The sequence below is a fragment of the Ceratotherium simum genome, chromosome 16 (genome assembly GCF_057802395.1).
Source record: "Ceratotherium simum simum isolate JZ-2026a chromosome 16, ASM5780239v1, whole genome shotgun sequence".
NCBI lineage: Eukaryota > Metazoa > Chordata > Mammalia > Perissodactyla > Rhinocerotidae > Ceratotherium > Ceratotherium simum.
Genome location: NC_141915.1, coordinates 13,220,219 through 13,244,365, shown reverse-complemented (window position 1 = coordinate 13,244,365; position 24,147 = coordinate 13,220,219). Strand labels below are relative to the sequence as shown.

At 53.6% G+C, this 24,147-nt stretch overlaps 1 protein-coding gene across 4 annotated transcripts; it reads left to right on the top strand.

Annotated features, from left to right (window-relative positions):
* The first annotated feature begins 1,170 nt into the window (after positions 1-1,170).
* On the top strand, positions 1,171-23,321 carry SLC13A5 (solute carrier family 13 member 5). 4 transcript variants are annotated; one of them, XM_087440182.1, is made up of 12 exons: positions 1,171-1,272; positions 4,779-4,907; positions 5,189-5,325; positions 6,751-6,887; positions 7,930-8,098; positions 9,582-9,704; positions 14,371-14,586; positions 15,450-15,550; positions 16,439-16,557; positions 18,576-18,737; positions 21,836-21,973; positions 23,190-23,321. In XM_087440182.1, exons 1-12 carry the CDS (start codon positions 1,171-1,173, stop codon positions 23,319-23,321), a joined length of 1,665 nt encoding a protein of 554 aa, XP_087296308.1. The 4 variants fall into 4 exon arrangements, with proteins under 4 accessions (XP_087296308.1, XP_004433302.1, XP_087296309.1 ...); XM_004433245.3 differs by having other exon boundaries at positions 6,700-6,887; XM_087440183.1 differs by lacking the exon at positions 4,779-4,907 and having other exon boundaries at positions 6,700-6,887.
* Positions 23,322-24,147: the final 826 nt, after the last annotated feature.

Here is a 24,147-nt window from a genome sequence, read left to right as displayed (position 1 = left end):
GAAAAATGGAGATCTGGGACTGGGCACCAGGGCTGGGTTGAAGACAGAGAGTGGTAATCACTAAGGAGCAGGCTTAACCCACAAGCAGGGGTAAGACTCCCCAAAAGAAAGCTGCAGAATAAGAAGACGGGCAGGCGGAGGAGGGGAAGGGAGGAAAGAAGAAAGGATGGTTGGGGTGATAGGGTCTGCATCCTTCTATGTCCAGCGCCCAAAACAGGACTTAGCACAGAATAGGTGCTCAGAACTTGTTTGCAGGAGTCCGGCCGAATGAATGAACGACCCTGGCGGTGCAGCCTTGGTTAAGTCTCTTCTTCTCTGGACCCGTTTCCCTCTGTGCAATGGCAATCGCTGCCTGGGTCAGGCGGCAGCTGCTGGGGCTCAATCCGGCTCCCCACGCGGCGCACGCATTGCCAGCCGGGCGTCGCGGGCTGTGCGGTGTCCGCTGGAGGGCGAAAGGCGCTCAGACTGAAGAGGACAATGTCCTCGCCTCCTGTGCTCGCCGGAGAGCGCCCAGGATGCGCTGGATGGGAGAGGGCACGCGGGGGAAGGGGTCCTGTGCCCAGAGTAGTGCGGAGGGGAAACCAGGGTGATGGGGAGGCCCGCCGTACCGAGGGCGCGAGACGCGGTCGTGGCTTCCGCGAAAGACCCGGGATGAGGTGGGAGGGGCGGAAGTAACGAGGTGAAAAGGAGGGGGAGATTGGGGAGATAGATCTGAGAGACCCAGAGGCGGGTGGAGACTTTCATCTGGGACCCCTGCAGAGCCCAGGAAGGGGCAGGTGCGGATGCGGACCGGGGTCCTCACGCCAAAGCGGGCAGAATGAATGACCGATGACGCCCTGCTTGGCAGCCCCGGGGCGCGCCTCTGTTCAGGCAGCGCAGGAAAGGCTTGGAGAGTCATTAGGTGCCAGGGTCCCAGCGGCTTCTGGAGGGCTGGTTCGAAGCACCAGAGTCCGCGGCGCCTCCCACCGCCGCCGGGCGGCAGAGTTGGGGGCCGGCGCGCCCCACCGACCCCGCGGGGTGGCCCCGCCCCGGTGCCGCGGGGAGGCCCCACCGTGGGAGGCGGAGTTGCCGCCGCCTCCCCCATCCCCCGGGACTGCGGCCCCTTCTTAAACCCGCGGAGCCTCTGGCCGCCCCTCACTCGCCTTCTCCCGCCAGTCTTGCTCCCGCGCGATGGCCTCGGCGCTGAGCTATGTCTCCAAGTTCAAGTCCTTCGTGATCTTGTTCATCACCCCTCTACTGCTGCTGCCACTCATCATTCTGATGCCCGCCAAGGTCAGTCGCGTCTCGGGGCAGCCCCGCGGCCCCTGAGCGCCCGGTGCTCAGCAGCGGGTACCGAACCCGGGAGCCCTGAGCTGGAGCGCACGGATTCCAGGGCGGGCACAGCTCCCCTGGGGCAGGCACACTCGGGAGCTCCGGGTGCCAGTTGGAAGGTGCCCTGCAAAGAATTCCGAGGGGCACGGAAACCCCGGGGCGCACCGACCTTGGGGCTCACAGATCCCAGGGCGCAAAAACCGTCCAGGCAAGCACAGAAACCTAGAAGTTAGCACAGATCTTGGCCACACAGCCCATCCAAGGCTCAGCCCCGGCTCGCCTTCTCCCCAGAGTGCATAAACGCGGGTCCTAGCAACCACCACTCCCCACCCCACCCCTACCCCCCCCCCCCCCGCCCCCTCGCGTCCCAAATGCCACCAGTGCCAATGGGGAGCTGGGCTCTTGTCTGTCCCTCCTCTCTCCTGTCTCTTCTCTTAGCCAATGGAGACCTCCCAGCTGTAGGTGGCTTCCCAGGTCAAGGACTTACAGGAAATATCCTCACCTAAGTGGATCCTGAGTGCTGTCTTTGCTACTTTCTGGCCCTTCTTGGAGCCTCAGTTTCCCTATCTATGATCCATATTTCTTTCCAGCTCTGAAACCTGAGAAGCCACAGCTGAGTCAAAATCCTGCTCCCAGCTGAAAGGCAGGTCGGGGTTGGCCTGCTTTGCTCTCTGCCCACTGTGGCTGTGGCGGGAGGCGGGACACGTTCCCAGAGCTCACGCCTTGGGTGGCACGGCCCAGGGTTGCAGGGAAGCGGTGTCCCATGCCCTGGCCTCCTAGCGCTCCTGGGAGGGAGGCAGAGAATGAATGGCCTTGGCAGCAGGGTGGAGGCGGTGCCGGGAGCCCTGGCCCAGGCTGCACTGGGCTGTGCAAAGCCTGTTTGGCAGAGGCCCGAGCCCTTTGAAGGCTTTTGTGGCTGCTGGCTGCGCCTTCCTCATTCCCTCTTTCAGCCCTTTCTCTCTCAGCCCAGACAGGAAACCTCCAGCTCCCCCGACCGCCCCAGGCAGGTTTGGGAAACAGAGGAGCTCTTTAGGGGATGCTCTGGGGGCCGTCCTGGAGGAGTGGGGTTGTACTGGGATAGCAGGCAGCCAATCTGCAAGAGAACTGGACTTCCACCATTCACTCATCTTTGTGCCTTTAGCCAAGCCTCTGCGTTCTCTGGGCCTTGGTGTTCTCATCTATACAATGGGGCAAGGTGGTATGGTTCTGACACTTTATGGCTTTGGGTGCTGAAAGGGATTATGCCGGTTCCTAGGATGGGGGAGGGGGAGGTTGGGAGGAGCCCTTCTGTGAGCAAGGCCCTGGATGGGCTGAGGACAGTAGATCCAACTGTGGTGGCTCTTCGGTTGCCACGCCAACAGTGCGCAGCCATATTTCCTCTGTAGAAAGAGATTTGGGGCGGTTATCGTCCGTGGGAGGGAGCCAGGCAGGAGAGCTGTGATTTTAGTTCTGCTGGCGGGGTGTGATGTTCCCTGGAATAATTATAGTAGCTGAGCTGACCTTCCTGCTCCAGGAGAGTGTGATGGAGACCCCACTCCCACCCTGCCACAGACACACACACGACAGGTGGCCCTGAGCTGGGACCCCCAACTCGGGGTGTGATGGATGTCATTAGCCTGCCCTGGGAGTGAGGATCAGGTGAGGAAAGAGGAGACAGGAATGAAAATCGTTCTAAAGGCTGCCTTCACCGGCTTTCCCTCCCAGTGGGGCAGGTGACCGGGAGCCTGGACCCCCGTCTTGTTTTCTCCCTTTGTGCCTCTGTTTTGGTCACCACTGAAGAGCTCCCTCTTGCCAGCCCCCTATGGCCACACTCTTATGCATGGAAACCCGAGGTCCCCGGCATGGGGCAGAGCGGCCGGGAAGCCAGTGAGACCTTGGCAGCCTGGCTGGCACTGTCCCAGTGGGGTGGTGACTCCCAGGGTGTGCCACCCTCTGCCGGCCCCCAGCCCCTCTCCTGCAGACTTTCTTCTCTTATTCCTCTCCTCCACCTTGCTCCATTCCTGGCTCCATCTCTGCTCCACTTTTTCTGCCATTTCTCTGGATCCTTTTTTTAAAAAAAATAGCTGCTTAATAAAACAAACAATACATTCCTTGTGTTATTTATTTTATTAAAATTGTAAAAAATTCTTAAAGGCTGTAAAGTACAAAGTAAAAATGAAAATACTCTCAAGTCCCATAACATTAATAATTTGATGACTATCCTTCCAGAAATCTCATTTTTCTGTCTTTCTCTCTCTCCACACACACACACACATACACACACACACACAAATACACAGAGCAAGTTCTCTTACCTACATTTTTTCATTAAGCAACATGTAATGGGCACCCTTACTTGTTAATAATTAAGATAAATAATGAGCCATGGTTTTATTCAGTTGTGCATTTAACGCGTTTATTGAGCCCCACTATGTGCTAGGCATGCTGGGTGCCGACTTTAAATCCCACTGTCCACTTTTCTCTTGGCTTTAACGGCTCTTCCAGCCACAAGCTCAGCCTCGGAAAGTGCTCTGAACTTACCCACAGGGCACCAGGCTCCTCTCTGCAGGCAGAATCCATCTCATTCTGCATGGTTACCACCCCTCCTCAGACTTCTCTAGCATCCCCTGTCCTATCCTGCTCTCTCCACCAACACGGTGGGAGCATTCTAGAGGAGGGAGGGTCAAGTTTGCTGACTGGCATTATTCAGGGATAAGGCATCTCCTGGGCCTCCTGACAGTGGCATGGAGGTGAGGGGGAAGTCAGCCTTGTGTTTTTTCTATTGGTTACGTTTGGCGCCTCCAGGAACTGTGCTGTGAAAATCAGTTACACGTGCCACCTGCTGTTGCTAAGTTTAGATAATAAAAAATTGCTGAGCACTTTCTGTGTGCCATATGTTAAGAATGAGTACTCTTAAACCCTCAGTTTAGGATTGGTGGGGACATGAAACAAGCGGGAAGAGGAGCCAGGTTGGGAGTGGGAGAAGTATTTCATCAATGACATTGTTGAGAATTGCTATGACATGACGATAATAAGGAGGAGACCGATTTTCAGACAGTATTACTGTTGTTAAACTCTCTACAGTGCACCCTCTTATTGCCCGAACCTGGAGAGCATCATTCCTACCTCTCTCCCCCTTGACACTAAGGCCCAGAGAAGTCAGTGACTGCTGAAGGCCAGACAAGGGCAGACAGGGGACACCGATCAGGTCTGCCTGGTATCAAAGCCTGGTCTTCTAACCACATCGCTGTCCTGCCTTGAGCCTGGTGGCTTCAACCAGCATTGATTCCCCACTCATTCCCAACCAAGGGACATCTGGCAAAGTCTGGAGATATTTTTTTGTTGTCACAATTGGAGAGAGTGCTACTGGCATCTAGTGGGGTGGAGGCCAAGGATGCTCCTGAACATCCTACATCACACAGCACTGCCTCCCACAACCAAGAATCGTCGACCCAACATGTCAACAGTGCTCAGGGCTGTCTCTTCAGTTTGTCAGGTGTGCCTACGTCATCATCCTCATGGCCATTTACTGGTGCACAGAAGTCATCCCCCTGGCTGTTACCTCCCTCATGCCTGCCCTGCTTTTCCCACTCCTCAAGATTCTGGACTCCAAGGAGGTGAGGAGACCCAGGGGACCCAGGAAGCTTCCTGCTTCTCCCATTGGCTCATTCTCCAAGCCCCGATCTGAGCTGGCTAGGCCCCCAGAGACCAGAGAAGCCCAGTTGTGGATTCTCTCTGGCATGGAGACATACCACTTGACCCTCCATCCCCACTCCAGTCTCCACTCCCTGAAGTCAGCATCTGGTCTGCTCCCGTGACTGGGGACTTGGGTGGCTTTGGGCCCAAGCAGTGTATGGCCAGGGGGCAGCCCTGACAGGGCCTCCATGCCACCCTCCAGGTGTGTGTCCAGTACATGAAGGACACCAACATGCTGTTCCTGGGCGGCCTCATCGTGGCTGTGGCCGTGGAGCGCTGGAACCTGCACAAGAGGATCGCCCTGCGCACACTCCTTTGGGTGGGGGCCAAGCCTGCACAGTAATTACACCTTCTCTTTCTTGCCAGGAAGTTCACACATGCTTCTCTACTCCTTCCTGCCACCTGGCTCCTCCTTGGAGCTCGGCTTCCAGCTGTCCATGGCACTGCCTGCCATGGGTGCCCTTTATGTTGAGGCCCCCTTGATGCCTCAAAGCATCATGTAGAAGTCAGGGGCTTTCTAAGACAACCCTCGTTTATGCAAACTCTGACCCTCCTCCCAGCCTGGATCCCAGTCTTTGTTCTTATGGGTCCGTGAGGTCAACCTGCATGGACACCAGCTTGAACCTCGATGTGGTACAGCCCCTAGATCCCTTCTTCAGACAAATTAGTGGCCTTGGGGAGAAGCCTGGCTGCAGAGGGCCACAGAGACCAAGAGCAGCTGAGTTCTATTCAGCCAGCCCTCCCTGAGCGCTTTCTGTTCCTGGCCTTGTGCCAGGGTGCGGGGGAGCCATGGAGAAGAATCAGACCTTTCCCTGCCTCACGGTCCAAGGAGACAGCAGACATGGAAACGCGTCCTCCGAATCCAGCCAGTGATGAGTGTAGATGGGAGGATCCAGGAGGGTGTGGTCAGCCCTGCCTAGTGTGCGCTGGGAGGGAGGCCACAGAGGAGGGACGTTGTCTGACAGGTTTTGAAGGACCGCGAAGAGTTTTCTGAGCAGATGGCAGAGATGAGACAGAGGTGGAAGAAGGGGTGTTATAAGTGAAGGGAACATATTTTCTGAATACTGTGTGCTTGATCTGGTCCATTGCAGAGTGGAGGGGGTGCAAAGTATGTGTGCAGAGAGAGGTGGTGGAGGGGTCAGCCATGAGGGAGGTCACACTTCCCCAGGTCCCTACCTGGCTCGCCCTACCCCTGAAGGCTGCCTGGGTGCAGCCCTTCTGAACTTATGTGAGGAGAAGCAGGGTTTTGGGTGGGTGAGAATCTTCTAGATAGAAGTGGAAAGTTGGGGCTACTTGCACATAGGGCTGCTCCAGCACACCCCTAGGTCATACTAGGGCCAACTCTCCACACTGGGTTGGTACCATCTGGATGCCTGTGCTTCCCTTGCTAGACAGGGAGCTCTTAGAACCACAATTGGGCCTAAGGCCTCTTGGTGACTCTGGTAGCCAGCAGAGTAGACATCAGTAATGTTTGTGGGAGAGAGGCAGGAGGGAGAAAAGAAGAAAGGAAGGGATGGAGGAAGGGAAGCAGGGAGGGAGGGAGGCACTAGAACTGCCATCCCCTCCTGGGCTACCTAGTCTTGAACTGGCCTTAGTACCTTGGCCCTGACCCCCGATCCGTGCAGGGGGACCTAGCACCCAGTTGCTCCCTAGAGGCTGGGGGTGGTGGGGGGTGGGGGATTCTCTGGCTTTCCTTCCTGCCCTCCTCTGCAGGCTGATGCTGGGCTTCATGGGCGTCACGGCCTTTCTCTCCATGTGGATCAGCAACACGGCCACCACGGCCATGATGGTGCCCATTGTGGAGGCCATGCTGCAGCAGATGGAGGCCACAAGCGCAGCCACCGAGGCCAGCCTAGGGGCTCTGGAGCTGGCGGACAAGGGCAAAGCTGGTGAGCTGCCAGGTGAGCCCCTGGCCAGGGCGCCACGGGGATCCACAACGACGGCCTTCCCCTCTGTTGCCAAAACTTTGGCCATCTCCCTGCCTCCTGGAGCCCTCTTTTAAATAGGCATACAGAGAAATACTTAGAAGATGCTGTTTACATAAGTTTTAGGAATATGATTATTGCATAACAGTTAGACCCTTTAGTAGAGCTTATAGCAAGTTCCCACCCTCAGTTCTTGCCAATCACAGATATCAATACGTGTTCATTTGATTATTTATTTGGGCATCTTTTGGGCACTTACTGGGGCCCCTCATGCCGTGCTACTCCGATTTGTCCTCAGGGAGGTCTTCTCTGAACAGGTCAAATCCCTCCATTCTCTGCTGCCACAGGTATTGGGGTTGGTTTTCCCATGTTTGCTTCCCCTCCAGGCACTGAGCTCAGGGAAACCAGAGAGCATCTGTTTTATTCTCTGCCTTGTTCGCTACCCCATCCCCAGGGCCCAGCTCAGCGAGGCTCAGGGCCCATGCCGATGGCCTGATAGCCAGACCCTGGGCCAGATCCTGGGGCTACAAAGATGGGGCAGACACACTCCTGCTGCGGACTCACGGAGCTCAGTGGGGCAGGGTAAAGAGGCTGCTCGCATAACTCAGCTGACTTGGGGGAAGCCACAGATGCCATAAGACAGACGCCGAGGGAGCTCAGGAAAGGGAGAGGACTTGTGAGGAGGAGAGGACATTTGAGATGGATTTGGACACCCCCTAGATGGAGGGAGCAGCTTGAACAACAGCAACGAGGCAGGAGAGAAGGGCGTGTGTCTTCAGTTGCTGAATTTGCAGGCAGCATTGAGGACCCTTGGGGGAGTGGTGGGAAGTGACCTCAAGAAGGGACCTTAGGGAGGCAGATGGGGCCAGACTTCAACTCTGGGCTGGAGGCTGAAGAAAAGGGGAGGAGGGGCCAACAGAGCTGGCACGTCTCAATCCTCAGGTCAGCAGCAGGGTCAGGAGCTGGGGCTGGGCAGGCCTCCAGGACTGGCTCAGCTCACAGCGGTGTGCCACTACAGGGAGCCAAGTGATTTTCGAAGGCCCAACCATGGGGCAGCGGGAGGACCGAGACAGGAAGAGCATGTGCAAGGCCATGACCCTGTGTGTGTGTTACTCGGCCAGCATTGGAGGCACTGCCACGTTGACCGGGACGGGACCCAACGTGGTGCTCCTGGGCCAGATGCAAGAGTGAGTCACTGGCCACGCCTTCTGGGGCCATGAATGTGGGCCCCGGGATTGGAGGGACCCACACATCTCTCCCTCCTCCTCAGCTGGGCCCTGGAGCTGGGGACCTGGCAGGGGAGGGATCATGTGCCCCCATCAGCCTCTGTGTCCCAGCACCCCTGCACCTGCTCAGGACCCCTCAGGTGGTGGGAGCTGATGTCCACAGACCTGGTTGCTTTCTGCTCTGGGGCGAGTCCCACCTTTCTTCCCTGGGCTCAGGATTCTCGCCCAGACAGGGAATGTGGATTGAACTCTGAGCTAAAGTCATGGGAAATGACAACTTAGTCCCAGATGCTGGGTCCTTGGTGAAAACTTGCAGAAAACAGACCTCTACGGAGGCTCCCCTCAAAGCTGGCTCACTGACCCTGGCTGTTAACAGTTATGGTCCTATGATACCAGGGAAGGATTAGAGGTTAGGTCTCTGGTTGCCTCCCTGGCATATTCACTGTAGCCCCTCTAATTGCCCTTGAGGTGATGTGTGCGCTTGTGAGGCCCCAGGTGGACCCCAGGTGGTCTGGAACTTCCCAGCCTTGGCCACAAAGGGACACTGGCCTTGAGGACCCCAGTTCTGTGCCTGGGGCTGAGATCACAGAAGTGAGAGAAACCTGGGCCCTGCCCGGGGGGTACTCACTATCAGTTGAGGGTAGCAGCTGCCTGGAGAGTCCAGGCAGGTCCAGTAAATGCATTAATGAAGGTAAGCACAAACTGCAGTGGGCATAGAGGGGAGGAACAGCAGTACGATGGTGTCAGTCCTGTGCAGATGAGAGCCCTGGACGGGGTAGGGAGGGCAGCTGGGAGGTGGGAAGGACAGGTCTAGAGCCTGGCCGGGCAGACACTTGAGATCTGACAAGCAGACTGCTCGATCCTACGAGCGTTTTCTGTAATGACAGCCTTACGGTTCTCCCTGGAGCGCCTTTGGGGAAAGCAGCTGACTGGGCTGAGTGGGGAAAGCTCTGCGTCTACGTTGACACCCTTGGGCTGAAGGGAGCTGGGCCTGAGGGTGAGGGGCAGGGCCTGGAGTGGAAGTGACCCTCCTCCAGCCCCCAGGAAATGAAGTTGCTTTCCTAAGAGGGCCCTTCCCTTGCAGAAGCCCACAGGGTGAGGGTTCCGTGGCATCTGTGGACCCCTTGAAGCTGTTGGCCAAATTACGTGTGTACAAAGGTGTATTTTTCTGGAGGGAAGGGCCGTGACTGTCATGAGATTCTCAGCAGGTCTGGATCCACAGCAGCATCAGTTGGTCACTCCTCAGGCTTGCCCTGTGTGTGGCCATGTTCTGGGGCCCCACTTGATTGGGGGTAATGCCAGGCGATGGGCTTGGGTGGCTGGACCTCAGGAGGAGGAGGCCCAGCTCTCAGGGTCCAGCTGCTGCTCAGCCTCCGCCCGCAGGACCTGGCCCGCTCTCACAGCTCAGCGTCTGGAGAGACGTGGACAGTGTCTCTCCCTTCAGGTTGTTTCCTGACAGCAGAGACATCGTGAACTTCGCCTCCTGGTTTGGATTTGCCTTCCCCAACATGCTGATAATGCTGCTGCTTGCCTGGTTGTGGCTCCAGTTTATTTATATGAGATTCAAGTAAGTTTGAGCTGCTTATGGAATAAAGAGTGTAATCGTGCCACGCCCCTGCAGAAAACCCCTCAGACCACAGAGTAGGTGAGTCCACAGAGTTCTTCCTGTCTGGCCCTATTTCTCCAGCCCCACCTCCTGCTAGTCTACCCTCCTGGCTGGCCTCCCCAGGCTGCTCACCGTGCCTTTGCACATGCTGTTCCTTCTTCTTTCCCTACCTTCCCACCTCCTCAGCCTTCAAGGCCAGTTTTGTTGCTTCCTCAGCGACACTTCTCCTGACTTTCCCCCACCCCATTTCATCTTGGGTGGATTGTGTGCTCGCTCCTCTGGGCTTCCCTGGACACACCGTGGCCCTGTCCCTCGGTGCCTGCAGCCATGTTCCACTGCCGCCCCTCCCCCCGACCTGAGCTCCTCTGGGGCCTGAGGTAAGTCCTTTCTCTCCCTGCACCCAGCCCAGCTCCTGGCCCAGGGATAAATGCGGGTCAAAGTAACTAAGGAGAAGCTTGTCCTCGTGTGCAAATCGACACTGCTGGACAAACCTCCACTTGGCTGCGTGTGTCCATCAGGCCAGGTCCCGGCAGACTGCTCGATAACATCCAAATCGCTCCAGACCCTCCCTTTACCGAATGCCCACAACGTTCCCAGCAGCGTGTGGCTCTGGGAAGTCTCCTTCCTATTCCCAGCACACAGGCCAGTGCACCAGAGTCAATCTCGGCAGCTGCCAGACTTTGGACAGAAATCATAATACGTGGTTGACAAACACCTTACAAAAGTTGTTCTTTTAAAAGACATAAATTTACCTATGGCGCAAAGGTGACCCTCTCACCCTGGGACGGAAAGTACCTAGCTGTGAGACACGTGCTCTGTGCCTTAGTTCATGAGCAGCTGGAGCCACATGAAAAACAGGGGCCTGTGTGGTCAGATCTCAGAGCTGAGAGGCCAGAGTGCCTCGGAAAACCTGTGAGTTAATGGAGAAAATGGGGCAGTTTTGTAAGTTTTCTTCTGAAGGAGGAACTGTTTTGAAAACTTCTGTTAAAAAATCTCCATATGCAATCAAAGCAGTCATAATGACATAACAGTAGTAGTAGGCGCCCCTCACGTGCCCCCCCCACCCGTGTGCGGGTCCCATGGAAAAGGGGAGCTGCTCCCACGGTGTCTGCTGCACAGCTTGGTTTTGACTGCAGCTCTTTGCCCTGCTTCTCGCACCTGCTCCAGGACCAAAGTCCTGGTCGCTCGCTCACATCCACTCAGCAGGCCCCAGGCCTGCCCCCAACCTGTTGCAGGCTGCAGGTGGGTGTCTGGGTCTCCTCGGGGGGCAGTAGTAATAATAATAACCAACATTTACTGAGTGTTTATTAAGCACTCCACATATATTAATTAATCTTCACATCAACCTGTGAGGTAGGTACTCTTATTATTCACAATTTACAGATAAGGCAACTGAGGCACAGAGAGGTAAGTGGCTGACGCAGGCTGTATGACTTGGAAGTCGTGGGACTGAGATTTGAATCCAGGCACTTTGGCTCTAGAGCCTCTGCCCACGACCCTCCATCTCTGTCTCAGTCAGCTCGGGCTGCCATGACAAAATACCACAGACTGGGCAGCTTAAATCATAGCCATTTATTTCTCATAATTCTGGAGGCCGGGGGTCCAAGATCAAGGTGCCAGCAGATTTGGTTCCTGGTGAGGGCTCTCTTCCTGGCTTGCAGAAGGTGGCTTTCTCACTACATCCTCACATCGGGGGTGGGAGGAGAGCTCTGGTGCCTTTCTCTTCTTATAAGGACACTAACCCCCTCATGGGGCCCCACCCTCATGACCTCGTCTAAACCTAATTATCTCCAAAGGCCTCGCCTATTACCACCATCACATTGGGGGTTAGGGCTTCAACATATGAATCTGGGGTGACACAATTCAGGCCATAACAATCCCCTCTTGGGGAGGCCGAGGGTTGCTGCCCTTGACTGCCTTGGGGCCTAGCCAGGTGTCCGGGGCACCAGTTGTGGCTTCCCCTCAGCCTTGGGGGGCTTCCCTGAAGCCCTGAGGCCTACCGAGTTCCCAGGCAGAGCAAGCAGAGGGGGGATGGCCTGGTCCCAAGGCCACAGGGCGCCACCAGCCTCCAGAGGTGGTCTCCAGGACCCCGGGAACTCACAGCCAACAACCTGAGCTGCAGTTCACGCAGCCTGGCATGGCCTCCATCAGCTCTTATTGCCCGGCAGGGCGCCTGGAGACCTCTGCAGCCTGTGGTTGGGGCCCAGCACGCCCCTCTAGCTGAGGGGCCCTTGCCAACCAGACGTGGAGTGCGGTGGTGGGGTGGGGTGGCTCACAGGTACTCACTTGTTTGGACAGCTATTTGCATTCAGCTTGAATGACAGGAACAGCAGGGAATGTCCTCCAGCCCAAGCCACGTCCTGCCATGTACCAGGACCTGGTGGTCCTCCCTCCACGCCTCCCTGACCACCTCACCCGAGGCAAGGTAGCACCTGTCTCGGCTGTGCGAAGTGCTTCTACTGTTGCTCTCACTTGAATCCCTCATCTGGGGGGTCATGGAGAGCAATGTCAGGGTCACTGCCTCTAGCCTAATCCAGAAAAACTATCTTCCTGAGTTTATGGGCAGCCTCCTAGGCCACATCCAGCCAATGGGGGCCACAGACCCCCCCAAGGACCACCCAGGACTAACAGGATATTACTGCTGGCTTATATCCAACTTTCCTAACCAGGCTACTCCCCTGAATTAGGGATGAGGGGTCTTCTGGACCCTTGCCACGGCAGAGGCACGTGGGGGCTCAGGGTCCCTTGCCTCTCCTTGGCTCTGCAGCATATTCACCCAGTTCATCAGCATCGTGTAGAAAGCCACTCTGCTGCAGAACGACATTTTGCACCCACCCCACCCCCGGGGCTCCCACAGGCAAAAATGGACCCATCTGCCTGCATCTCGTGCCAGCGGTCACCAGATGGGATTAACCCAGAGATGAGGGCAAAACTGCTTAGCGTAAGAGGGTCCTGAAGGCTTGTTGGCACCACTGTGTGGGGCCAGCATTGGACAACTGCATATACATTGCAGCCCCCAGAGTCTGCAGCCACTGTGGTGTCGGGATGTGTCACCAGCATCAGACATGGGCTGGGCAGCTAGGAGTACAAAAGTCACCCCTTCTCCTGGAAACCTGAAGCCTCTGGCCCACCCCCAGAGTCTGGAGAATGACAGCAGATCCGTGCTTGGTAGAACACAGACTCTCCCATACCAAGGGAACGAGGGCAGAGAGGCCACTTCCCACGCCAGCAGAGTCATCCCCACGCCCGCTGATCTGGAGGATGTCCCCGGCGGGTGACCCTTGAGCACACGGCCTTGTCCCCTTGTCTAGCACAGAGATCCCGGCAGGCTGTGCAGACCTGAGACCCCACTGCCACTTCCTTTGCTACTGAGTGCCCCAGGAAGCTGTGTCCTGACATCCCCATGGCCCGTGCTCCAGGCTGGGCCCCATCACCGGCATTGCCCTCACCCTCTCAAAGGTGGTTCACTTCCAGCCCTGGCATCAGGAATTGGCACCTCGGCACCTAGTCCATCAACCCATGCCCTCCTAAGAAGTCTGTCTTAAGGCCCGAGGAAGGACTCCCACAAGGAAGGGTTCTCTAGGGACAATCGTCTTGGCCTTGCCCACCACCTTCAGGATGACAGTGCTGGAATGTGTGAATGGGATCCTCACAGAATCCCTCAGGGCCTGCATCCTCTGCACCAGTGCCCCTCTTCATGGCTGGGGTACCCTCTACACCTCCTCCAAGAATCCCTCCTCCTTCCTGTCCCCTCATGCCAGCAGCCCCCTAGCGGAGGTCCTGCAGCGCACTCTGGGCAGGCTGTGCTGGTCAATGGGCACTGGTCCCTAGGGAGCCCATCCAAGAGCAGGGCCCAGGCTGTCTTCCTTCCACATAGCCATGCCTGCTGCTAGCCCCAGAGTCTCCTGGATCCCTAATCCTACACCTCCAGCTCCTTGGAACATAAGCACCCACCCTGCTCCTGCCTGGCCGTCCGCTTGGACCTGTCCTTATTCCTGTGTCCTCTTGAGCCACCCTGCTGATGAGGGCTGGCATCCCAGCACCATCGAAGGCAGCTCCAGGCTGAGGTGTGAGAAGAAGACATGGGGAGCACATGAGGGAGCCCTGGCCCCACCTTGAGCTAGCTCCAGAACTTCTCATGGCCTTCCCGCAGATAACGGGAGCAGCTAGTCTCCAGGCGACTGGGCACCTGCCAGGTCCCCCCTGCCAGTGGAGGCCTCAGTTCTGCTTATTTCTGCCTCCTATTCTCCCGTCCTCTACCCCTTCCCCCATTCTGCTCAGCCTCCCAAGCTCCTGGCCATCCTCTCTTTTCCTGCCTCCACTGTCCCTGATTGCTGGTCCATACTGGCCGCCCCACGTGTGCCATCTCAGGCCTCCTCTGGGGGCACCCTGGGACATGCGCTGGGCACATATAACAGAGACCTTCCCCTACTATGTCCTGTGAGATAGGATAGGCAGATGACAGAAATGGGGAGTGGGAAAGGGACTTGCTCAAGGACCCCACAAGTGACAGGTAGCACTGTTTGCCTTTCTGCCACATTCTACTGCCCAACGTTCAGGCTTCCATCCGACCAGCCTCTGAGCCAACCAGCCTGCCCTGCTGTTTTCTCGTCTTTGCATCCTCTAGTTTTAAAAAGTCCTGGGGCTGCGGGCAGGAGAGGGGGAGCAATGAGACGGCTGCCTACGAGGTGCTGCAGGAGGAGTACAGGAAGCTGGGGCCCTTCTCCTTTGCCGAGGTCAACGTCCTGCTCTGCTTCCTCCTGCTGGTCGGCCTGTGGTTCTCCCGAGACCCCGGCTTCATGCCCGGCTGGCTGTCATTCGCCTGGGTGGAGGGCGACACACAGTAAGTCGCTCATTCCCTAGCACCCTCCGTGGCACTCCTCCTTTGCTCTGCAGTTGAGTTCTAGAGTGCTCTGTTGGTTTCATGACTCATTTTTTTCTGACCAGTCTTCATGACAAGCCCACTGGGGCCCCTCCTGCCCAACAGGCTGAGCAGAAAATACTTGGCCAGGCAGGGAGGCCAGGGCTATGATGAAGGGAGATTTGTAGGGCTAGGAGTGGGTCTCCCAGAGCTCTGGTTTCCAATCTCTCTCCATCTCTCTTTCCATCTTTCTTTTCTCCTCTTTGTTCAGATCCAGGCAAGACCCCTCCAAGGACACACATCCTGGGGTCCAGAAGCTTCTTTAGACAGAGACTTGGCAAAAGAGGGTATATGTAGTTTTTCTCCTGGCTAAGATGTTATGTAGTCAGAATAGAAGAAAGGTTGAGAAACATACATATCCTAGAAAAGGCAGAAGATGTAGGTAGGGAGATAGCTACCTGCTACTGCTTATTACATTTTGAAGGTCTGCTTGGGTTAGCACCAAAGTCCTTGTGGTCACCCTGCTGAACCCAGAATTCTAGAGAATCTGGTCAAGAAGAAGTCATGAAGCTCACTCATGGAGCAACACAGGCTGAGAGAGGGAAGTGAGCTGCTCAGGGTCACCCAAAGTTGGTGGCAGAGGCAGGCCGAGAATGTGGGTGTCTTGGTTTCCAGCCAGGATTCAGTCTAGCACATCACTCCTGATCTTGGTCTCTGGGGTTCCAGTTTTCACACTCACCTGAGCTTGTTTTTTCACGTAGGAGCATTTAGACACAGAACAGGTTTGTTGAATGCCTTCCACTGCAGCCAAGCTGGGCTAATCCTGTGTGCTCTTTGCCACCTAGGTACGTCTCTGACGCCACCGTGGCCATATTTGTGGCCATCTTGCTGTTCATTGTGCCTTCACAGAAGCCCAAGTTCAACTTCTGCAGCCAGACAGAGGAAGGTAAGCCTCCTGTCTTGCCCCCCATTCATCAGGGTTGGGGCCTGATGGGATTTCCACGGGATTCCCTGGGCCCAGGAGGAGAATGTCCCAGCCCTATGGGAGAGGACGGGCTAGATTACGAAGTCCGGGCAGAGGGTGTTTTTCAGCCTTCCTTGGTTATTGTTTAGTGCAAAATCTCTTCTCTTTTGCTTTTTAAATATTTGAAATCTTACCTATATTACAACAGGAACAGAAAAATGTTTCAAATTTCCCATAATGCCATCAGTATTTTTTTTGGTTTCTCTTCTCCTCCTAGTTTTTGTTAATATGCATATATATTATATGGCTATAATCAACACACACACAATTTGAATCTTGTTTCTTCGTTGTTTTTGTTTTCTTGTTTTTGCCTGGGATTACACTATAAAAATTTCCTGCTATCGCCAGTCTTCACATTTATTTTCTCAAATAATGGCATTATCTTGCATCAAGGGGCTGTAACTTCTCCTGTTATGGAGCATTCTGGCTGTTTTGAATTTTTAATTATTATAAATTAATGTTTTCATACATATAGCTTTTCTTTGAGGGTGTTTCTCCTTTAGGATAAATTTCTAGGAGTGATGTTGCTGGGGTAAAAGAGTACATATGTCTTAATGGCTCTTAAAATGTATTGCCAAATTGCTTTTCAAAAAGATTTTACCAATTTATGATGCTACCAGGAGTGTGTAATAGCTTTACCATATCCTCACCAGCAATGGGTGCAGTAATTATTGTCAATTTTAGCTAATTTACAGATATGAGATGGTACTCATTGTCCTTACCAGCCTTTATTCCCCTTGATTGGATCTCTTTTGTTCTCTAATGCTGCTCTGGGTTGTGTATATGTGTGTTTTTATTGTTTCTTCTCAGAAAGGAAGGCTCCATTTTATCCCCCTGCACTGCTGGACTGGAAGGTGACCCAGGAGAAAGTACCCTGGGGCATTGTGCTGCTCCTGGGGGGCGGATTTGCTCTGGCTAAAGGATGTGAGGTAACTTCTCCAGCTGTGGGCCACAGGGCCTCTTCTTTCACCAACAGGGCGGCAGAAGCACCTCAACCCCTGCACCCCTGCACCTGTGTGGTTCCATGTCTATCTCTTTCTCATAACTGCACATATCTTGAAGACAGAGACTCTGTCTTGTCATCTAGCAAGCCTGCACCGTGAAGAGTGCCTGGAATAGAGAAAGTACTCTTTGATTGCAGAAATGAGTGAATAAGTGACCCTGGTTAGCCAAGAGAGGCAGAGGATGCTGTTAGGTCTCCTTTGGGGTTTTTGTAATAATAATCTTTGCTTTGATTTATTCTAGGGAAATCTTTCTTTCAAGTCCTTGTGAATATTTTCACCATCACCTTTGGTTCTTCTACTTGTTGAACTCTCTGTTGATGTGGTTGCCATCTAAAAATTTTTCTCTAGCTAAGTATATAGCAGCATAGAAGGAGAAGAACAGATTTTGAGGGGAAACACCCAAAAATGTAACTTTCTTACCCCCACCCCTTCCCTGATAGGGAGGTAATGAGCCAGAGGGAGGGATGAGCCAGCTTGGTGCTGCTATCCTCCATCCATTCATCCATCCGTGCATCCATTCATCCGTCCATCCACCCACCCACCCACCTACCCACCCACCCATCCATCCATCCATCCATCCATCCATCCATCCATCCATCCAGGAATAGAACGTAATAGATAGACTTGCTCTATCTTGTTAATGCTGTTTCCTCAGCATCTAGGACAGAGCCTGGCGCATAGTGGGTACATAAATATTTTTTGGATGAACGAATCCATCCATCTAGTCACTTATCCATTCAGTCATCCACCCATCTATTCATCTCTCATTCATTCATCAAACATTCCCATTATGTCCGTGTTAGGTTAGGCACAGGAATACAGAGGAGACTGATATATGGTCCCTATTCTTGAAGACTTCACAACCTAGAGAGAGGGATATATCTGGAAGAGCATTTCAGGAGGAAGTGACACATGAGTAAAGGAATAAGCGTGTGGTATCTAGCTGAGGAACAGTAGAAGATGAGGCTGGTGAGGCTTGCAGAAGCCACTTCACTGAGGGTCAAGATAGGGAGTGTGGACTTTATTCTGAAGGCAGTGGGCAGCCACTGAAAAGTTAAGGCCAGAGAGCGACTTGGTTAGATCTGCACTTGGGAAAAATCACCCTGATGTCTGGAGTGGAGGCCTGGGCAGGGCAGGGGTTGGGGGAGACCCAGTAGATGCTCCATAGCCTTCTTCTAACTCAGTCTCCTAACACTGGACTCCATGGACCTTTCTCTCCTTCTTGAAACTCCCTCCTCCTTTAAACCCCAAGACACCATTCTCCCCTGGTTTCCTTCTAACTCTGACTGTTCCTGCTTTGCCTCCTCTGCTGACTCTTCCTCTGTTCTCCCTTAAATATGAGCGTTCCACAAGGCTCTGTCCTTGACCTCTTCTCTGTTCACTTTTCATTCTCTCCCTGGACAATCTCTTCTCAGCCCCAAGCCCCAAATATAAATTCCCAATTTCCGGCTCAAATCGCTTTCCTGAGCTTCCAGAACTGTGGGAGACTGAGAGGAGATGATGGACATGAGATGATCTGGGTGACTTGGTGACTGATTGGGCATAAGGAAAAGGGGGACAGAGAACCCCAGGCTGACTCCCAGCCTTCTAGATTGGACAGCAGGTGGATGGTGAGTCCACTCACCAAGCTAGGGAGCAGACTCTGGGCTAGAGAGGATGAATTCAGGTTGGGGCATGTTGAGTCTGACATGCTCACAGGACATCTGGGTGGGAATCTGGATAGTAGACCAGGTAGGCTGGAAACACAGATTTAGGAGATAGCAGAGTGAGGATGGAGGTTGAAACTGTGGGCATGGATGAGATCACCTACGGAAGGTATGCAGAGAGAGAGAATGAGAAGTAGAGGATGAGCTGACTCCTTGGAGAAAGATGATGGTCCCTTCTGGCCCTGGAGGAACTGTGGCCAGTAGCCCTGCAGTGACTGCCCTCCTGGTGCTTCCCAGGACTCGGGGCTGTCTGAATGGATGGGGAAGCAGATGGAGCCCTTGCAAGCTGTGCCCCCGGCAGCCATCACCTTGATCTTGTCCTTGCTCATTGCTGTGTGCACTGAGTGCACAAGCAACGTGGCCACCACCACCCTGTTCCTGCCCATCTTTGCCTCCATGGTAAGTAACCCTGCTGGGGGGGATGACCCTTAGCCATCATTTCATAGGAAGCTGTCAACCCTTGACCATATCCTGGGTCCCTAGAGAAGGACCAGAGGAGGTCAGAGCCCAACCAGGCTTTGAAGACCTGGGTCTCTTAGCTCTGGCTCTGACACGGACTTGTATGTTCTTGATGACCCTGGGCCTGCTCTCAATGCTTTGCTGGTTCTTCTTTGTATCCTCCACACTGACCAAGGTGCTCAACAAAAACTAGGCGCTCAAAATTTATTTATAAATGTAATTGTTTCTCAAGCTGGGGAGACAGGACTTGCACCAAGGAGGAGTGGGCCAATGCCCATGGGGGAGTGATAGAGGGTCTCTGAGCACATAGCATGGATGTGTGGGAGGACTCCAGAGCAGGTGGACACTGCTGGCTGGGACCCAACAGGAAGACTTCTTGGGGGAACTGGGGCTTGGGAATGGTGGGAGGGGGCAGGACGTTCTGGGAAGATGGAGTAGTCAAGTAAAGGAAATGAGGTACATGACTGAAGATTCCCAGAAGCCTTGCTTGGGGAGCCCAGGGATCAGGGATCAGTGGGAGCTGAGCCCAGAAAGGTAGTGGGTGATGGTGGAGGGGGTTGCTGAGTGCCAGGCTAAAGAGTTTTGTTCTATGGGCAAGCATATTTTTGAGTTGGGACTGAAAAGAAAGCAGAGCTTATAGGAAAATAGGCTGTGATGTATCCTTGTGTTTCCTTCTGTCACTCATCATGTGGCAGTACTGACCTCGAGGTGGTATAGAAAGAGCCCTCAGCTTGGAGTCAGAAGACCTGAGTTCAAGTTGTGGGATCCTCGAACATGTCACTTAAGTTCTTTCCTTCTACACTTGCGCTGAGGGTCAAGTAAGATGAGGGCCATAAAAATCATCTTTAGACTGCAAAATGAGCCTGGGAGAGGTTGTGGTCATCATTCTGGAGTTGGGAGACAGACTTACAAAGGCCTCAACACAGGCTTTAAGTTGGTAAATTTCCATTCAGCTGCTGGGGTGTCCATGTGTGTAAAAAGCAAACTCAATTGGTTTTCTCCTTCCATTCCAAGTGAAGATGAAAGCAAGGTGGCCCATCCCCCCCTCCTCAAGCAGGCTACCCACACAGATGCCAAGGAGCATCTTTTGATGCTGGGCATGTGGTGGTGAGGCCTTCCCTCCTCTAGCGAAGGCCTGGCTTTGTGATCTCCAGCCCCAAGCCAGACAAATGGAGGTCTTCACTTGAGGGGGTGGCCAGGCCCTTTGAAAACAAGCTTGTCCAGAAGCAGAAGCCCCAAGTAAGATTCCCCACAGCTACCTCCAAGGCCTCTGACACTCCTGCTTCAGCACTGTCCTGTGGGAAAGGAAAAAGTGGTGACCCCCCAGCTGGGTGACAGAGGCACAGGGGTGCATACACTATGCATACCCAAGGCCAGGACAAATGGGGGAACCAGGAAACAGACTGGCCCTGCCAGGGACCCTCAGTTACTCCCAGAAGGAGTGTAACTGTGCAGCCTTTTCACAGACCTGTTTACCTACAGGAACCATCACTTGAAACCTGCTCATACCCTTTGACTCAGCAATTCCATGTCTGGGACTCTATCTTAGGAAAATCATCAGAGATGCCTCCAAGCATATCTTATAAGATGCACATCACAGAACTATTTATTATAAAAATATTCCCATAATAGTAGGGGATTGGTGAAATAAGTTATCATATATTCATACAAGGTAATGTATACTTTAAAAATCAGTTTTGAAGGGTATTTAATAAGTGGGAACATATATAATTTTTTAAAGTTGAAAATGAAATACATACACATGGCTAAAAAGTATCTAATAATACCAAAGAGTATACAGTCCCTGACCCTCTAGCCTCTTCCCCAGAGACAACTTCTGTTACTAATTTCTTAGGTATCTCTCTGGATATATTACACACACACACACACACACACACAGACACACTCTCTCTCTCTCTCTTTTTTTTTTTTTGTGAGGAAGATCAGCCCTGAGCTAACATCCATGCCAATCCTCCTCTTGTTGCTGAGGAAGACTGGCCCTGGGCTAACATCTGTGCCCATCTTCCTCCACTTTATATGGGACACTGCCACAGCATGGCTTGACAAGCGGTGCCTCGGTGTGCGGCCGGGATCCGAACCCAGGCCGCCAGCAGCGGAGTGCGCGCACTTAACCGCTACGCCACAGGGCTGGCCCCTCTCTCTTTTTTATACAAATGGTATCATTCTACGGTCCTGTTCTGCATCTAAATTTTTTTTTTTGTTTTAGCTAACCATACATCTTGGATATCTTTCCAAGTTAGCACATGAAACCCTCCCAATTCTTCTTTACAGCTGCAAATTATTCTATTGTTTGTATATACATATTTTATTTAACCATCCTGCCATTGATGGCCATTGAGTCTGCTTCGTGTTTTGCTCTTATAATGTTGCAATGAACATCTCTGCATATGTGTCTGCCCTCATGTGCATGTAAATTTGTAGGATAGATTATTAATTTTGATAGATATTGACAGATATTATGAATTATATCATTCATTCATTCAACGAATAGAATTTAATGAGTGTCTATCTATTCTGTGCTAGGTGCTGTTAGATGTGGCTGAATTTTAAGCCGTGGAGTAAAAAAAGATGGATACCAAATTCCATATGCAAAATGATCCCAAATGTGTATAAAAATACATACATTGACAGGTATATACATGGGTGAGAAGATGTGGTCCCTGCCCTCTAGGCTTTCTCGGTCTGTGGCAAGACCGACAGACGTGCACACATGGGCTGCAGAAACACAAGATTCAGTGCAGTCTCTCTGGCACATGGTAGGTGCCCAATAAATACCATATGTTGAGTGAATGGAGGGGGTTCAGAAAGGCCTCCCGGGGAGGTGGCTCTGAGTTCCGCCTTCCGGGTCTGGCAGAGTTACCATTCAGAGATGTGGCTAAGGTAGCGGACCCAGCAGGACAAGGCACAGTGGCGGGAACCACACAGTGCATTAGGGGAGTGCTTTTCAGAATGATGGTCCCGCCCCGGAGCTTTTGTCTTCTGTGTCTGTGACGTAGCAGTGCTGTGTTTTTCCCCAGTCACGTTCCATTGGCCTCAATCCGCTGTACGTCATGCTCCCCTGCACCCTGAGTTCATCCTTTGCCTTCATGTTGCCTGTGGCCACCCCGCCTAACGCCATCGTGTTTGCCTACGGACACCTCAAGGTTTCTGACATGGTAACGCAGCCCTTTTATTTACTCCTATCAGCCATGATCCTTCTGTCATGAGGGATGCCCCGTTCATTAATGACATCATATGTGATGATGTGTGATGTCACATGACTTGGGAATACCACCGAACGTGAGATCTGTACTCATCCTTTGCATTTATGTGCAGCTTTTATTCTTTTTTGAAATGATCTCAAATCTCACAGATCATTCTGTCTCCCAAGGCTGAGAGGTGGGTTACAGAATCTCCCACCTGGAAGTGCCAGAGCAGCCACCAGGGGAGCTTTCCTTGAGCACTTGGAAGGGGTGGGAGTGGGGTTCCCACATGGCCAAGATGGACTTCACAAACTAGCAAGAACCCATGAGGACAGTCAGGAGGGGCACCGCTGAGATGAGGGGAAATGCTAATGACAGCTGGAGAGATTTGCAGAGTGTCTGCAGACGTAGAGCAGGGACGGGGGAGAGAGACCACTGCCTGGGAGCAGACGACGCCTTGGAAACAAAAGCAGCCAAACGAAGTACTCCTCCTGCCTGCTTTGGCTTTATCATCTCTGACGGGAGAAGGGCAGCTCTGTAGCTCTGGGAGAAGGAGAAGCAAGTGTGTAAGCCGGGGAGAAATGAAGGTCCCTACCTCAGCCCAATCAGGTGTTCATTATCTCAAAGCCTCTGCTGAGTATCTTTGGGACTCCATGGAGCACTTTCACAAAGAGGGTGGTTCCCAGAAACCATGGACTGCAAACTCAATGCCAATCTGCAGTAAAAAATCTACAGCAGGGTTTGAAAGCAATGGTTAATAAGCACACAGAAAGAACGCAGAGCAGGCATCGGAAAGAGCCAGAGGAGGTTCTCAGGACGGTGAAGGTGCTGGGGTGAGCACTGGACCTAGAGTCAGACCTGGGCTCCCCCAACAACTCCCTGAGGGGCCTGGGGCTGTTGCCTCCCGTCGCCTCCCTGAAGCCCAGTTTTCCACATGCTCAAGTGGGCACAGAGAACCCCCCTGCCCTGCCTGTTTCCCAGGGATGCCCTGAGCACTGACGGACCTACTGGACATGAAGTTGCTTTGTCTGGGGGTCGGGTGAGCACAGAGCACAGCCCAGGGATGGAGACCCAGCAAACCAGCCTTTGTCCCCTTCTCCGAGAGCACCAGTTCCCAGTGTCCCACTCACCTTTTTCCTGACAGCCTGGCAGACCTGAGGGTGCTGATTCTGACCCTGTTTTTTTCCAGGTGAAAACAGGACTAATGATGAACATAATTGGAGTTTTCTGTGTGTTTTTGGCGGTCAACACGTGGGGACGAGTTATATTTGACTTGGATCATTTCCCTGACTGGGCTAACGTGACACACATTGAGACTTAGGAAGAGCCACAAGACCACGGACACAGCCCCACCCTCCCGAGGACTCCTGAACCTTCTGGCGCACCTTGCAACAGAGCTTTGGGGTTCATACCACAAAGTGACCCAATGATGCCCACACCCCGATACCCAGCCAACCGGCCACCTCTTCCTTTAGGCTGGGGCTCATAGCTGGGATGGGTGGCTGGAGAGCAGGCTTGGAAGTGAAGGGGCCTCTCAAGATGCTGCTGGCGTCTATCTTTCCTGGGGCCCTGTCATCATCTCAGGGATGGGCAGGCTGCAGAAGGACCAGGATGCAGACTCCTGCCCCCACTCAGCCTCCAGCTGGCCCCACGTTGGGCTCCAATGTCCATGTGCTTAGTCCCACGGTTATCTAAATGGGAATCAGATCCCCAGCTTGGAGGTGAGAAAACCACCTTCCAGAGCCTGCGCCTCTTCCGGCTTCCCCTGGGCTGCCTTGGGTCACTCCTGTCACTCAGAAGGGGACAACCCAGCCCAGGGACAGAATGTCTGGTCCTGGGCAGCTTCCTACTGCTGGAGTAAGAGTGGGAATCAGAGCCTCCTGGAACCACCAGGAGTATGGTGCCACCACCAAAGGATGAGGAATTTGAGTTAACTTCCGGACGACACCACCCACAGCATACCATGGGCGAACCTGCTCCTCTCCTTGCCTCGCTCCACTTTAACTGACAACTTGGATCCCTTTCCCAGCTCCCCATCATCCTCCTTCAACTCCTTGGACCCTTTGTTGTCTGGGCCAATATTTGCTGGGATCTCCTGGCTGGGGTCCTCCGGCACCCTCTCTTCTCCCAGGCAGCTCAGTTTGGCT

Excerpts from the sequence above, each read along its gene's own strand:
- SLC13A5 (XM_004433245.3), top strand. The coding sequence starts at position 1,171 with ATGGCCTCGGCGCTGAGCTATGTCTCCAAGTTCAAGTCCTTCGTGATC. Across the intron at positions 15,551-16,438 it reads CTGCAGCCAGACAGAGGAAG|AAAGGAAGGCTCCATTTTAT; the intron begins GTAAGCCTCCTG and ends GTTTCTTCTCAG. Across the intron at positions 16,558-18,575 it reads CTCTGGCTAAAGGATGTGAG|GACTCGGGGCTGTCTGAATG; the intron begins GTAACTTCTCCA and ends GGTGCTTCCCAG.